The 14,090-nt window shown below is 43.6% G+C and overlaps 2 protein-coding genes across 3 annotated transcripts in view; one reads left to right on the top strand and one right to left on the bottom strand.

Moving 5' to 3' along the window:
- Positions 1-3,560, bottom strand: part of GLUD1 (glutamate dehydrogenase 1) — a 226,940-nt gene extending 223,380 nt beyond the window's left edge. Inside the window, exon 1 of the mRNA XM_086922016.1 lies at positions 3,057-3,560. Coding sequence (XP_086778142.1) covers positions 3,057-3,435 — 379 coding nt within the window. The 5' untranslated portion in view covers positions 3,436-3,560. The remainder of the gene's footprint in view (positions 1-3,056) is intronic.
- A 104-nt stretch (positions 3,561-3,664) lies between these two features.
- The window catches only part of SHLD2 (shieldin complex subunit 2), a 1,133,281-nt gene continuing 1,122,855 nt past the window's right edge, over positions 3,665-14,090 (top strand). Inside the window, exon 1 of one of the 2 annotated variants that reach the window (XM_086922015.1) lies at positions 3,665-4,202. The gene's annotated coding sequence lies outside the window, so the exon portion shown is untranslated. The remainder of the gene's footprint in view (positions 4,203-14,090) is intronic. The other variant, XR_015295898.1, reaches the window with a different exon arrangement.

Here is a 14,090-nt window from a genome sequence, read left to right as displayed (position 1 = left end):
TAGGTAGAGGTACTGACAGGGGCATCTCATGTGCTGCTCTGCATGGTTGCCTGGGTGTGTAAAAACGTAAGTACGAGAATGGAGGGGTGTCCAACAGGCAGGCCAAATAGGATGAATTGCTATTAACGTGAATTAGACCGGGACCTTTAAACTTACAAAAAAAATGAGCGAATGGGTTGTAACAGAGCCAGACGAATAAAGAATCGCCTTTTTCTACAGGTTCAATGCTGGCAACTTATCTTATGTTCAAAGTGCATATGTGGTAGGGTCACTCAAAAGAAGTGGAGCAGGCCACCATGCATGCTTGTTAGAGCAGGAGGGTGAGGCGCTCCACTTATGTAACCTTCACTTTGCAGCATATGGTGAGTCAGGCTCAAGTGACAGAAAGGCGAGCAGAATACTATCCCCATTGATGGTTCTGCTGTTAAAGTAACGTGACTGGAATCACCCGGTGCAAGGAAGATCTTAAAACAAATATAGACACAAAGCTTAATTATCCGCTGCCATACTTACGCACTCTAACCTATGTTGGCTATCAGATGTTCTGAAGCTATTATCCATCTGGGTACCCAGTATAAAAAACACCTAGCAGAATGGAGGAGAACAAGAGCATTATCAATTATACATCTATAAATAACACGTTGGGCTAAATCATCCAATGTTGGGAGTTCAAACGAAGACAGGGTGGGACTATCAACCTACAGCAACATGACACTATCAGATGTGACTTATCCAGTCACATGTGATAGTTGGAGGGCAGAGTAAAAGAATAGCCTAATCTCTCTTCTCATTATACAGGTGCTAGAGAGGGGGTGAGGGTTCATGGCATAAAGAAATTAAATGTTGGGTGCTACTTTTTCACCACCCTCAAAAGCGGTCACGTCATTTATTTCAAATGTCAGAACGTTACACGGCAAACTTGACCAAAATGTTAGAACTAGAGTGGTCTAGGAAGTATTGAAACTTGGTGCTATTGTACAAGCAACTTGACTCCTTTACATGTTCATACCATTACATTCAAAGTTGCGGTATAGGGAGGAATCAGTGCAGTGGCTATCCAATTCTAAAATGCAGCTTTGGCTGATCTCTGATCAGACTACTGGCAAATAGGTAGCCACGTCTTAACTGCTTATGTACAACACCCCTCCCAATACCATTGGACAGAGAAGGAACATACACGGACCCTTGATTCACTTGCACCAAGTGCACCTTTGACTGTTAGGGTTAATGAGAATAAGCACATTATATGAAGAGGGAAACTGACCACAACATAAATTCTGGTCCTGCCAGGGTTCATTGTTATTGATGTATGCTCGTGGCTGTAGGTGTTGCATAGGGGCTTCTAGTGAAGAGTTGAAGTTGGCTGTGTTCTGATCTACTTAACACAGGACCTACAGCTAATTTGGTAGGGATGCTCATTAGGACATAGCTTGAGATGTAACAGTGTGCCCCTCCCTCTTTCATGAAATGAATTACAGTAAGGAACCAATGCTGGGTGCCCCCCTTCTTATAAAGATAGTGAATTACTTCTCTCTTGAGCAGACCATGCCGGGAGAAATGGTGGAACTTCCACACATGGGATTTGGAGCTGGGTCAGTGTTGGCAGCCTAATATACTTTTAATTAGTGTGACTGAAAACCAATTTCATAAAAAAACGCTATTGTAAAACAATAGTAAAATCCCCTCAATATTAAAGAGTAAAAATCATCATGTATTGGAGCTCAGTTGCCAGGCCAAGTGGCTGACCTAGAGTGTAATGTCTCTCAGTCTCTTTAAAAACAATAAGAATGAATGCCTTTGAGAATTAATGTTATCGATAATGAATACCTTTTATCTAAGTTTTTGTCCTTTGTAATTTGTCGCGATTAGATAAATTCATAGACTCCTACAAACCACCATAGATAACGATCAACCCGGCTCAACCCACCCTCACGATTGGTCCAAGGTTCTGTCACAAAAACAACCACCACCACTTTATGTTTTATGTCCTAACCAGACAAGCGCCAAGCGCAACAGATTATGTGTTCCATGTTATTCGTGAGCCACTCTACCTGGGCGAACAAAGATAGACCGTTAAGCTTACCACTGCTGCCCTATATGGCCTTTAAAGATACATTATTTGTATGTAATCTGTAAATACCAATAAAAACACACAAAAAAACAGGGGGGGGGGTCGTCTAGTCCTTTAAAGGTTTTGGCCTCAAAATATTAAAATATGAAGCGCTGAGTCATAATGCAATGCAGACCATGTAGTCGCATAATACAGGCTGGATATATGTTATGATGATTCACAATATTACTTTCGGTCTTAAAGATGTAACCCAGTTTAATGCCTTTACAAAATAAATGTCAACTGAGGGGTGTCAGAAAATTAATGTATACGCCCACTGGTTATTTTCTGGAAAAGCTCTGAAGCATTCACATTTCGAATAATGTAATTTTAAAACAGAAATGCCATTCCAATCGTTATACTGCACTAGGTATGCCATCGTTCCTGACGGAAATGTTTGCACTGCTGCCCATATCAACTTCTCATGCAGCCTCATGTCACCAGACGTGGGGCGGGCACTCTCCATGCTTGTACAGAGATGCGTGTGTGGGTGCAGGGTGAAACGCTAAGGGTTATCTGCACCCGTTTCTCACCTGGAGCTAGCAGTTCGCCGCCGGTCAAACATGGAAATCACACCACTTGGAAGGGATCAGTAAGGGTAGATGGGCTTAGTGGCATTATAATTAGCTTATTTGTTCAGGGGTTCACCCGTCTAAAGTTATCAACGCTTCTTAGGACAAAGTAGAAAAATGTCATTTAACTGTATCAGACGTGATGCAAAATGAAGAATCGGGCAGGACAACATTAACAATATGGCTACAAAGTAGAGACGCTCATTGTATAAATCTGGGCTAGCGTCATCCCTACTGCAGTGGCTTGCACGAACTGTGAGCTACTGCTCTTCAGAAGTGTTGGGAGCGTAGTAGACTTATAGGTTGCCTTGCCAGGAGTATTTGTGTAGCCATTACTCGCTGCGCAGAAAGTAGCATAGCTGGCGGACTCTCACCTCCCTTGCATGGGGTCCGGTGCTGGCTGTGCTGTGCCCGGTAGCCCTCGATCACCTCCCACTCTCCGTTGTCTCTCTTGATGGGGAAGCTGACGCTCAGCACATGGTTGCAAGGTTTGATAATGCGTAGGATGCCCCGCACGCGCAGCCGCTTCTGCTCCTCACTCTCACGGGTACGCAGGTCCTCTACCAGCTTATCCTCCACGATGCTTGCACCGCGGTCGAAGAAGCCCTCCACCATCTTGAAGAAGTTGGGGTCGTCCTCGGCCTGGGGTGCATGACAGTACCGCCGGAGACCTGTAGCGGCCGCAGGGAGTCCGGCATCCACGGCCAACACCGCACCCCCGCGGGTAGCGAGCACCCCCATGTAGCGGTACATGGCGACTATTTCTACAGTTCACGCAGCCAGGTATGGACGGCAGCCAGCACGGGACAATAGAGCGGAAGGCCTGGAACTTCTCGCTCTGATGCCAGTAACCGACACCGCCCTGTAACCTGACTGGCAACTTAGCTGCCGGAGCTTGCCTTATATAGAGCCTGCCTCTTTTGACTAAAGGATGGGGTGGGACTGAGACATCGTAAACACTATACTACATCCCGAGAAACTTCCGGCCTGTCGGACAGCCATCTTGGATGTAGATTAAGAACTTCCGTGTCTGAAGTAGAGCGTATTGCCCAAGTTCTTCGAAGCCCTCGTTTTCGTGATCCATGGTAGGGCGTCTAAATTCCAGACTCTACGCCTGTCGCCAGTAATGACGGCTGCATGCAGTCTAGTCTTCAAACATCTGCCTAGCGAGGTTCTGCAACAAGAAGGCGCGCAGTCGTGAATCAAACACTAGAGTGAAAAGCCGTTCGCATTTTCCCTTTGATCATAGCGGCGGTACTTCCCACATGTGCGGGGGTCTGTCCTCCACGAAGGCCCTCTGTCCGGCCACATCCCCCCACCCCTTCGTGAAAGGTGGGGGTGAACCAGGGGGTATACGTTCATCCAAAAACAGAAGCCAAGTTGGAATAGCCCGCGGTAACATAAAGAGAGGACACTTGGACTTTCGTTCTTCACTCGTATAACATATCAAAGCCTCACTACAATTTGGCAGCCACCATGGACAGTATTTGAAGCCAATAGGGTTGGTGTAGTAGCATAAGGTGAGCCTCAAATATTTATGTGGAAAACGATTAAGAAAAAGCCTTGTTCACTTTAGTATCTATTTCTACTTCGAGAGCTCGGAACGGGTGATAAAAGTACTGTGAGACCATATTAATTTCTTTATTGTTTTTGTCCCTGGTTGGCTGTGTGGATTGAACACCTATGGTTCCCATTGTTGAACCTTTTTGCACTGTATGTATGTTAATGGTTTATTTACGCTGAACATTACTTTTACGAGTAGAAAACCTTGATCCCTAACCTCCCTATTCAGGCAAAGGAATACCGATTTCAAGGCTATTTATTTATTTAATGCAGTTTTATATAGTGCGAAATTTACCCAAAGGTGATAGAGCGCTTTATAAGAGATCCAGGTAAGCTACATAAGGTTCACAAGATACACTAATCACGCAAACAAGTTACTTATATACAGTTACAAAGATACACAAGAAAGTCTGAGCACGCTAACAAGTTACATATATGAACTCCTATTTGCAAATTTATAGTGTAAAAAATAAAAAGGTATCCGCGTTAAGTTAAAGCAGGAGTAAAATACATGCAAACAGGTACTGTGCACACGTCAAGTATACAATTTGGTATAACCGTATTCAAGGACAAAGATGACACTGGTGGTTTGGTGAATCCAAGAATTTGTGCTATATGTGGTTCTTTTTTCGGATATACAGACGCCAGCCGACACATGTTCCATCAAACAGGACAACACCTGTGACTCAACAGGGCTGTAAGTGGCGTGGTCAGTGTTCGGGTAAAGGTGATGTTACCGGTAGTAAATCAAGAGGATGAGCGTCTTAGGTACGAGTAGCCAAATCAGGTTTCGCGAAGCAGTCGGGTAGGACTGTAGACTGTAACCTGTGGTAACGGGTTACAGTGGAGCTATGTTTGGGATGTGTCTCCGAGCTCGATTTACTACCGGTAAAATCACCTTTACCCGAACACTGACCACGCCACTTACAGCCCCGATGAGTCACAGGCTTTGTCCTGTTTGATGAAACACGTGTCGGCTGGCATCTGTATATCCGAAAAAAGAACCACATAAAGCACAAATTCCGGGTTTTGCAGTTGGAGCAACAGACTCCTCGAACGCCAGAGCCGAAGCTGCCGAAGCTGCTCCTCCAGCCCCCCCCCCCCCCCCCCCGATTCCTGCTCCTGCTGCTGCTGGTCTCGGCTCCTGGACGGGCTCAGTGGCACCGGGATCGGGAGATTAAAGTGCCCGTGAAAGGCTGTGGTCCGTGGTCAGTGGTCCGCGGCTCTCCAGGCAGCAGCGGGAGTCCTGAGCTGCCTGAGATTGAGCAGACTGAAACTTCGAACCCCTGGGGGAACGGCTGACTGCGTCCACGTCTTCTGGCTCCGCTGTTTCCACCCAGAGCACGGCATCCTGCTGAAGGGGCTGGCAGGGGCTTGGCGGAACAGGTGAGGCGAGACTGCGTGTCAATACAGTGACAATACAGGCAAGCTGCACTTCCAGCGGAGGAGCGAGGCGGGGGTTTGGACTGACTCGGCCAGGCATGGAGCGGTCAGCCACTGGAGACCAATAGAAGATTTTGGAGGGGCCAGTAACAGGCAACAAGCCAATAGTGCTACTCAGCACTACACAGCGCTATACAGCACTACATAGCGGGTTGAGCCTGGAGACAGACGGAGGTGGGCCACTACCCACCAAGCTCCTACTCCTTCTCCCTGCTAATCACTGGTCGCTTGCTGCTTTCTTTGGGGTTTTTCCCTATTTCCTTGACACTAGACCAGTGGCAGTCCCTGTGTGTGTGTGGCGTTATCAGAGCCTACCTCCTGCTCACTGAGGCTCCTTTGTGGCGTGAAGTCTGTCTCCAGGGACCGAGGGGCGGCCGGGCTTTGCTCCGCAGCAGTGTTCCATCCAGTACTTCCGGCTTGCCGGGCTTGGCTCCGCCGGTCGGGAGCCTCTGAAACTACAATCCCCAGCAGCCCTGTGGTGAGGTCGCCTCCCCCATCGTCAGCGCGCAGCGCCAGGAGGCCCATAAAGTGAGAACTCCTCCCTTGTCCCGCGAGGACGCGCCGGGCTAAGCCCGGGCAAAGGGCGGGCCCTCTGAGACCGAAAAGAGACTGGGCTGGGCCAACCCCCTTTGATTTTGTCCCTGACTATCAAGGTAACACTCTTGTACGTCCGACTGTAAAGATTTGTTGTTGGCAATAGCCCTGATGGAGGGTAAAAGTAAAAGTAGAGTGGTAGCGAAAAAAACTCCAATGCATACACGCTCGGTCACAAGAAAACAGACATTGGTACCACCCCCTTTACCTACCCTAACTGCCATCGATAGAATGCTACAGCAGACTATTGGGGTCGTGGTTAATGCCATCGAGAACACAGAGAGAAGACTCCCACTGCCAGCTAGCATGTGTTTAATAACTCAATCCCCAAAAGTGGCTAGCACATTAGTCGATATTACAAATGAAACATCATTATCTCATGATTCCCTCTTGTTACAATCCTTTGCCGGTCTACCTAGGAATGACCACAATCAACCTGTTGTTTCTCAACATTTAGAACCATCTATTACTTGTATCAGGGATAGCAGACTGTCGATGACACCAGACTTGAGTATAAGTGTCATACCGCAGCCTGCAATCCATAACGAAGCGTCTAATGACTTGGGGGATTCAGACGGTCGTTTTATCAATAGCATAACCTCCAATGTAAGAACAAGTGATATCAGTGTGGGAAGTTGCGAAACTGATTGTGAGACCACTCAACCTAAGAGGAAACCTACCTTTTGTAGGAAAAGGGTGATTATCAACAAGCAGGGTAAAGTGGTTAGACCCAAAAAGAAGAGAGATGCACATACTTATGTAGATCATGAGATGGAGGGTGAGAAACATCAAAACAATGGAAACATGTACCTCGAGGAAGCACTAACTCCAACTAGTGTTGAGGGATTGATGCAATATTTTGAGAAAGCCATAACAACTCACATTGCCCCAGTGACAGAAACCTTAGAAATTCTCAAGAAAAAAATAGAGAACTTGGAAAAATTGGGTATAGCTAACCTGGACGTCTTAGAACAACTGGGTACACAGTTTAGGCCTCCCACAACTAATGCACCACCTGGCAAATTGAACAAAATATAACAAGTACAGTAAACATAACCCCTACTGTGACTGTTTCGGCGGTGAACTCTGCAGCTACTATAAGTGGCAGCAAGAGGCCAGTGACCATTCTTCCTAACATAATAAATGGGCCGAAAACTGCAGGTGGTCAGAAGAACACAGGCGACCATGTCCATAATAATAAGAACCCTCCAGTACCTAGGCGTCATAATAATAATATCGTTCCGGCCACAATTAATCTACCACCGGAATGTAGACCATATGTGGCGATCCTGGCTAATGTATCCAAATTACAACCTACCCAATTTGAAAACCAGGAAACCCTAAAAAATAAAACCCTGCATTGGTTGGTGAAAAATTGTGGTTTCCCAATGCGTGGGGCTGAAGAGATTATCTCCACACAGAGGGTAGGATGGGTGGGACCAAATAAAAAGGAGATAGATGGGGACTGTATAGTCATAAACTGTAGGACCACCGAATGGGCGAGAGATTCGATATTACACGCACCCATGCCATCTAATGTGGAATATAACACCACCTTATTCCCACTTGACTATTTTTATAGGAATCAGTCAGGAAGGCATATCACCCCACACCCATTTCAGCAACCAAGAGTTGTACATACCAACTATCCAAATGTTACCCCCATTCCGGCCCCACTGTTTAATATATACGATAATTTTGCAGTCCCAACTTACAATAGATTTCAAGTGTTTAATTCACTAGAGGAGAATGATTGACTGAATGCACTATCTACGGTTGCACAACCTGAGATTATTTTACCTGGTGATCCAGTAACTTTGACAAAAGAGTTGGGGGGTCAATGTTGTGTAAGAGTTGAAACCGCCCACATTTTAAATGTGCCCAACAATGGATTAAGTAATGATGTAATTATGATGGCCACAAATGCTTTACAAATCAACAATATGACACCAAGCATTGAAGCATCACTATTATCTAATCACTCTGAGGACACAAGAGACAATTATGTTGACTCCCTCGTAATTACCACCTGGAACGTAGCTGGAATTGCTGCCAAACTAAATACACCGTTCTGGGATAATTTTATCAAACAAGGTTATGATATTATTTGTGTACAAGGGACGTGGCACAGAGAACAAATACAAGTGGATGGTTACACCTCTTATAGTGTGGCAGCAGTGGCCTCTAAGGCCGGCAGAGCAAAGGGAGGTCTACTGACTTTGGTTTCTACAACACTAACGGAGTTCAATGTTGGAGGATATGTGGTGGTGGGAGAGCATGCCTCAGTCTTGCGCCTAATTCACAGTAAAAGCAGGGATTTAATTATTGTGAATTTTTATAATAACATTGTGGGTCCTAATCGGGATAAGATCGTCCCTGAAGTTGAGTGCGCAATAGAAGCAGCAAATGCGCGCTCAAACAATAGAACTGTGATACTATGGGCAGGAGATTTTAACATCCAAGCATGTAGACAAGCCCGAAAGGGGATCTGTGGACATCGTGAAGAATACCCGGGCGGTGATAACATCTTCTTTAATCATTTCCCACACAGTAATTATGGTAGTGCTCTGAACAATCTGGTAGCTAAACTAAATCTAGAGCTACTAGAATGTACAAGGAATAAAAAAAACGAAAAGTGCCCTACGTTCAGAGGGAGGGACGCCCATTCTAATATTGATCATATTTTGGTGACTAATGGCACTGTTTATTCCAAAGTCTGGGTCATAGAGCAGCCCGTGAGTGACCACAATAGTATCTCAGTGGAACTAATGGGCTGGGGCCCGAAAACAATAGTATATGGTAGGCCCGTCCAAGGGATCACGGCCGAGAGACCAAACGGCACGAGGATCAAATGGACCAAGATAGACCCTAATAAACTGACGAAGGATACCATTTGTATATGTAATACAGAGATCGAATATTGCTTAGCACCAATTGTGACCGCGCCCATTATGCTCTCTAACTTTCTAAAAATAACAAATACCGTTGAGAACTCTTTGGCTGCAAAAATAGAAAGCCTAAAAGAATTAAAACTGTGTGGTTCGATAAGCAGTGTGCCCAGGCTTTAAAAAATCTAAAAATAGCGCTGGATGATAAACCAAGAAACAAAGAAAGAGTTAGAGAAGAACGATCTAATTATAAATCTGCTTTGGTATCTAGGAAAAAAGAGTTGCAAAATGATGCATGGCATAAACTAGATAGAGCTGCTGAAACCAAAGACTATAAACTTTTTTTGGAAATTGTTAATGGTCCATTTTTAAAAAACGATAATATCCCCGAAGTCAGTTCTTATGTTAGTTGCCAGGCTTGGATTGCTCATTTCTCAGAGATCTTTAACTCCGATTTTAATCTAGATGGGTCTGTTTTTAATGGAGTTGCTTTATCATGCCTTAAATGGCAGAAAATGCATCTTTTTTTAACTTTGGATGAAGTTACAGAGGCAATCAAAAATAGTAAGGGTGGTAAAGCACCTGGGCCGGATGGGGTACCCATGGATTTTTACAAACATGAAATAATCCTATGGGCCCCAATTTTAACACGTTATTTTAATGCTGCAGTGGAAGATACTTTACCACTGACATGGGGTCAGTCAATTATTGTTCCCCTCCACAAAAAAGGATCTAGGTCCGAGGCCCGAAATTATCGACCCATCTCACTCTTGAACTCTACAGTTAAAATCCTTAGTCGAGTTCTATTAGTGAGATTGGAAGCCTGGGCTGAGGAAAAGAACATCCTATCCCCAGTCCAGTATGGGTTCCGTAGGGGGTTGGGTACAATGGAGCAGTGCGTGAACCTGGAGCTCATAGTCGGCAAGTACACTAAAGCTAAAGCTGGTAAGCTTTACCTGTGCTTTGCCGACTTGAGCTCAGCATTTGATCTGGTGGAACACGCGCTGCTCTGGCCTACCTTGTTGGAGATGGGCGCCCCCGCTGAAATTATCCACCTCCTTGCCCGACTGTATAACAATCTGTCCAGCAAAGTGAGATTCGGAAGAGATGGGGAATGTACCCCTTTTTTAAAAATTGGAAGAGGTATCCGGCAAGGATGCGTACTTGCCCCTCTACTCTTCTCGCTTTTTATTAACCAGGTGGATCAAATTTTAAGACAGACCAATGCAGATGCACTCACCATTAATGGTAACCCAATCCCAATTCTTTTATATGCGGATGACGCAGTCCTCCTTTCTAGGACACATAATGGACTGCAAAATCTAATTAATCAATTTCATCTTTTTATTAAAAACAGGAAGTTGAAAATTAATAAGGGAAAGACGGTTACAATGGTATGTGGTAAGAAACAGAGAAAATGTAAGCCCTTCTTTTTAGATGGGGAGAGATTAGAATCTGTCAGTAGTTTCTGCTATTTAGGTATTACTTTTTCAGGGGATGGAAGATGGGTTAATGAACAAAAAAGTGTCCTTTTTAAAATGGTTAGGAATACAAGTTGTATTTTTAGATTTGCTGCAAAACTAGGGGGTCGTAGGATTCAAGAAATGATATCTATATTTAATGCAAGATGTATATCCTCAGCCATATACGGAGCTGGAGTATGGGGATACGATGCATCGAGTGCCAAAAAATTAAACGTGAGGAAAATGTGTTTTTAAAACGTTTAATTAGCGTGCCGACTCAACTGAATTAACACACAGGGAGTTAAACATGAAATATGTTAATGATCTAATTGTTTTACGTCCTCTGTCCCTTTGGCGTTCAATTTGGGCTAAGGAGGAGACAAAGTTAACACAGGATGTAATCAATGACTGTATTAAACTTGATCGTCGATCAACTATTCCCTGGTTAAATCATATGCAACATTGGTACAAGTCACTTTACGGCCTAAACATTTTTAAAGACCCTATAACTAATTTTGTACCATCTAAGCGGGAGCTTAAAAATGTATTCCTTAAACATACGCTGGGATTAGAGCGGAAAAATATGCTAAACAAAGTACGTTCAATCTCTATCTGGAACACAACATTAATGAAGGCTTCCAAAACTATCTTAGCATTGTTAGTACTAACTCACACCGTTTTGTATTGACCCGTCTCCGTTTGGGAATTGTGCACCACCTAGTGGCATTTCCCATGGTTAAGAAGCCCGCCACTTGTTTGTGTCCTTGTGACAGTAAATCCAAACAGAACATTTGTCATTTTATGTTATCCTGTAATTTTTATACTTTTTATAGAAATTTTTACCTGAAACCCATTTTTTAAAAATATAATACGCGCGATATACAAAAAGCAATGCAACTGATGTTCAACCTAGAGACCCCAGATGTATGTTTCCATGTGGCCACTTATATTTTAAAATGTATTTCTGCAAGAAAATCAATTATTATATGAACTCATTCAATAATGCTTTATCACTTTAGTACAGTACTTGAAATTCTGGGCTGTTAAATGTATTGTGTACTTCTGGTATGATGCTATTGGCACTTCGCACTTTCTTACGTAAATTTGCACATATATGAATATCGTATAACTGCTGTTATTGCTCTCTTGAGCATTGAAAGCAGGCCATAGCACTTGCACTTTATTATTATTCTTAAGTACTTGAAATTTGTGCTTCTAATCGTATTGTGTATTTTTGGCACTATGCTATTTACACCTTGCACTTTATTATGCTAATTTGCACATATACGAATAATGTATACTTGCTGCTACCGTTTGTATGAGCACCAAAAACAGACCATAGCACTTGCACTTTATTATGATGTAGCTTAGAACCTTTAAGCATTTGATTCTGTGCTGCTAAATGTACATTGCACTTTAGTAAGACGGAATTAACTTTTGCACTTTTTTTTGGCTACTTTGCACATATATTAATATCAGATGAATGCCGCTATATTGTATTGCTCGTAGAAATAATTCTATAACCAATTGTGCTTTACCTTTGACAAAAGTTTGTACATATTTTAGCGGAAATGTATTTTTATAAATCTGATATATATGTATGTTGTTTTTTTATGTTTGTTGCTATATGGTTGTATTTTTACATACCGAATACAGCATTTTTTGAATTGAACCACATAAAGCACAAATTCTTGGATTCACCAAACCACCAGTGTCATCTTTGTTTGTCCTTGAATACCGTTATACCAAATTGTAAACTTGACGTGTGCACAGTACCTGTTTGCATATTTTCATAATGTTCAGGCATCTCACACCTAAACATTATGTTGTAAATAGAAGCCGGGAGCCTGGTGTCATTTAGGTTGCTTTATTCATTATAGGCAAGTCTTCAAGATGTTAACCATAAGATGTAGAGAAGACCCACCAGGAGTACCAGCTTGCCACTCAGCCTGCCTGGTTCCAACTGCCAGTTGTCACCAGGCTAAGCCCCAAACACTCCATGATGTCACCAAAGGTTCTAGTGGCGACATCATGTGAATGACAATGAAATACCCCAGGCAGAAAAGAGACAGGTTAAATACAACACATTAGTTAGAGGTTACAGGGTTTTCCTCTATACTGTTTGCACCGTTTTACTAGAGTTTCACTTATTTCCATCACCATACCATATACACACTGTTTGAGCGCCCTTTACCTGTATACTTCAAACCCACAATTGATCACACAGGAGTAAAATGCATACTTACAAAGTTGACCTCATGTGAGTCTACATGGCTGTAAGGGTCAAGAAAAGGGTTGAATTATTCCAAGAAGTGCCTTTGGATGAGGAGAGTTTTAAGATCAGTTTGAAGGTCCGGAAAGAGGTGTGGGTCAGAGGGATGGAGGAAGTGAGTTCCAGATTCTGGTTGCATTAGCAGTGAAGGACTGAGCCATAAATCTTTCCATTTTGAAGGTAGGAGGTCTGAGCATTACGTTTTTCACATTGCGTGAAGGTCTAGACCTGTCCAAGATTTTGCTTTTAGCCTGATAGCGAGGGGTGGAGGTGTGCAAGGCTTTGTGGGCGATACAGGCAGTCTTGTAAATTGACCCTCCTTCGATAGGAATCCAGCAAAGAGACAATAGTATGGGTGAGATGTGATCATTTCTTTTAACCCCATATACGAAGCAAGCTGCCGAGTGGAGGATGGATTTTAGAGGGGAAAGGTGGGATTTGGGGCAGCCAGCAAGGTCAGAGTTGCAGTAGTCCAATCTGGAAAGAACCAAAGAGTGGGCCAAGGTTTTTAGGTCTTGCTCAGGAAAGATTTGCCGGAACCCCCAGAGAAGGCGCAGTTGGTAGCGTGCATTCTTGGCAATGGTGATGATATGGGACTGTAAATTGAGCCTTTTGTCTAGGATGATACCTAGAAATTTGGCACTGTCAACAAAAATAGGTTTGTTTTTGAGAATGTTCAGATTGTTCATCCAAGATTTGATCGGAGGAGGAGATAGTGAGGTTGAGAGGAGAAGAAATTCTGTTTTGGAAGGATTCAGAATCAGTTGAAGAGTTGACAGCCAGTGGTGAATGGAGTTAAGTGGTGTTGAGGATTCAAATTTCATAAGTGGAAGATACCTTTAGGTAAATTTGGGTGTCATCTGCACATAGATGATAATGGACCCCAGATGTTTTTAGGAGATTACCCAGCGGTTCAATGTAAAGGTTGAACGGTGTGGGCGCGAGAGTCAAGCCTTGAGGGACGTCTTGTCCAACAGCCATTGAAATGGAGAGATAATTTGCTAGTTTTATCATCTGGAATCTGCCCAAGAGGAACGATTCGAACCATTTGAGCACTGTGCCTTCAAAACCCATTCTTTGCTGTAAAGTGTTCAAAAGAGTGTTGTGATTAATAGTGTCAAAGGCGGCAGATATGTCAAGAAGGATCAGGAGTCAAGATTCACCAGAGTCAAGTACTCACAGGTC

Source organism: Lissotriton vulgaris, chromosome 5 (assembly GCF_964263255.1).
Source record: "Lissotriton vulgaris chromosome 5, aLisVul1.2, whole genome shotgun sequence".
In the NCBI taxonomy this organism is placed as follows: Eukaryota; Metazoa; Chordata; class Amphibia; order Caudata; family Salamandridae; genus Lissotriton; species Lissotriton vulgaris.
The sequence above is the reverse complement of the archived record's forward strand: the minus strand, read 5'-3'. Positions and strand labels throughout refer to the sequence as shown.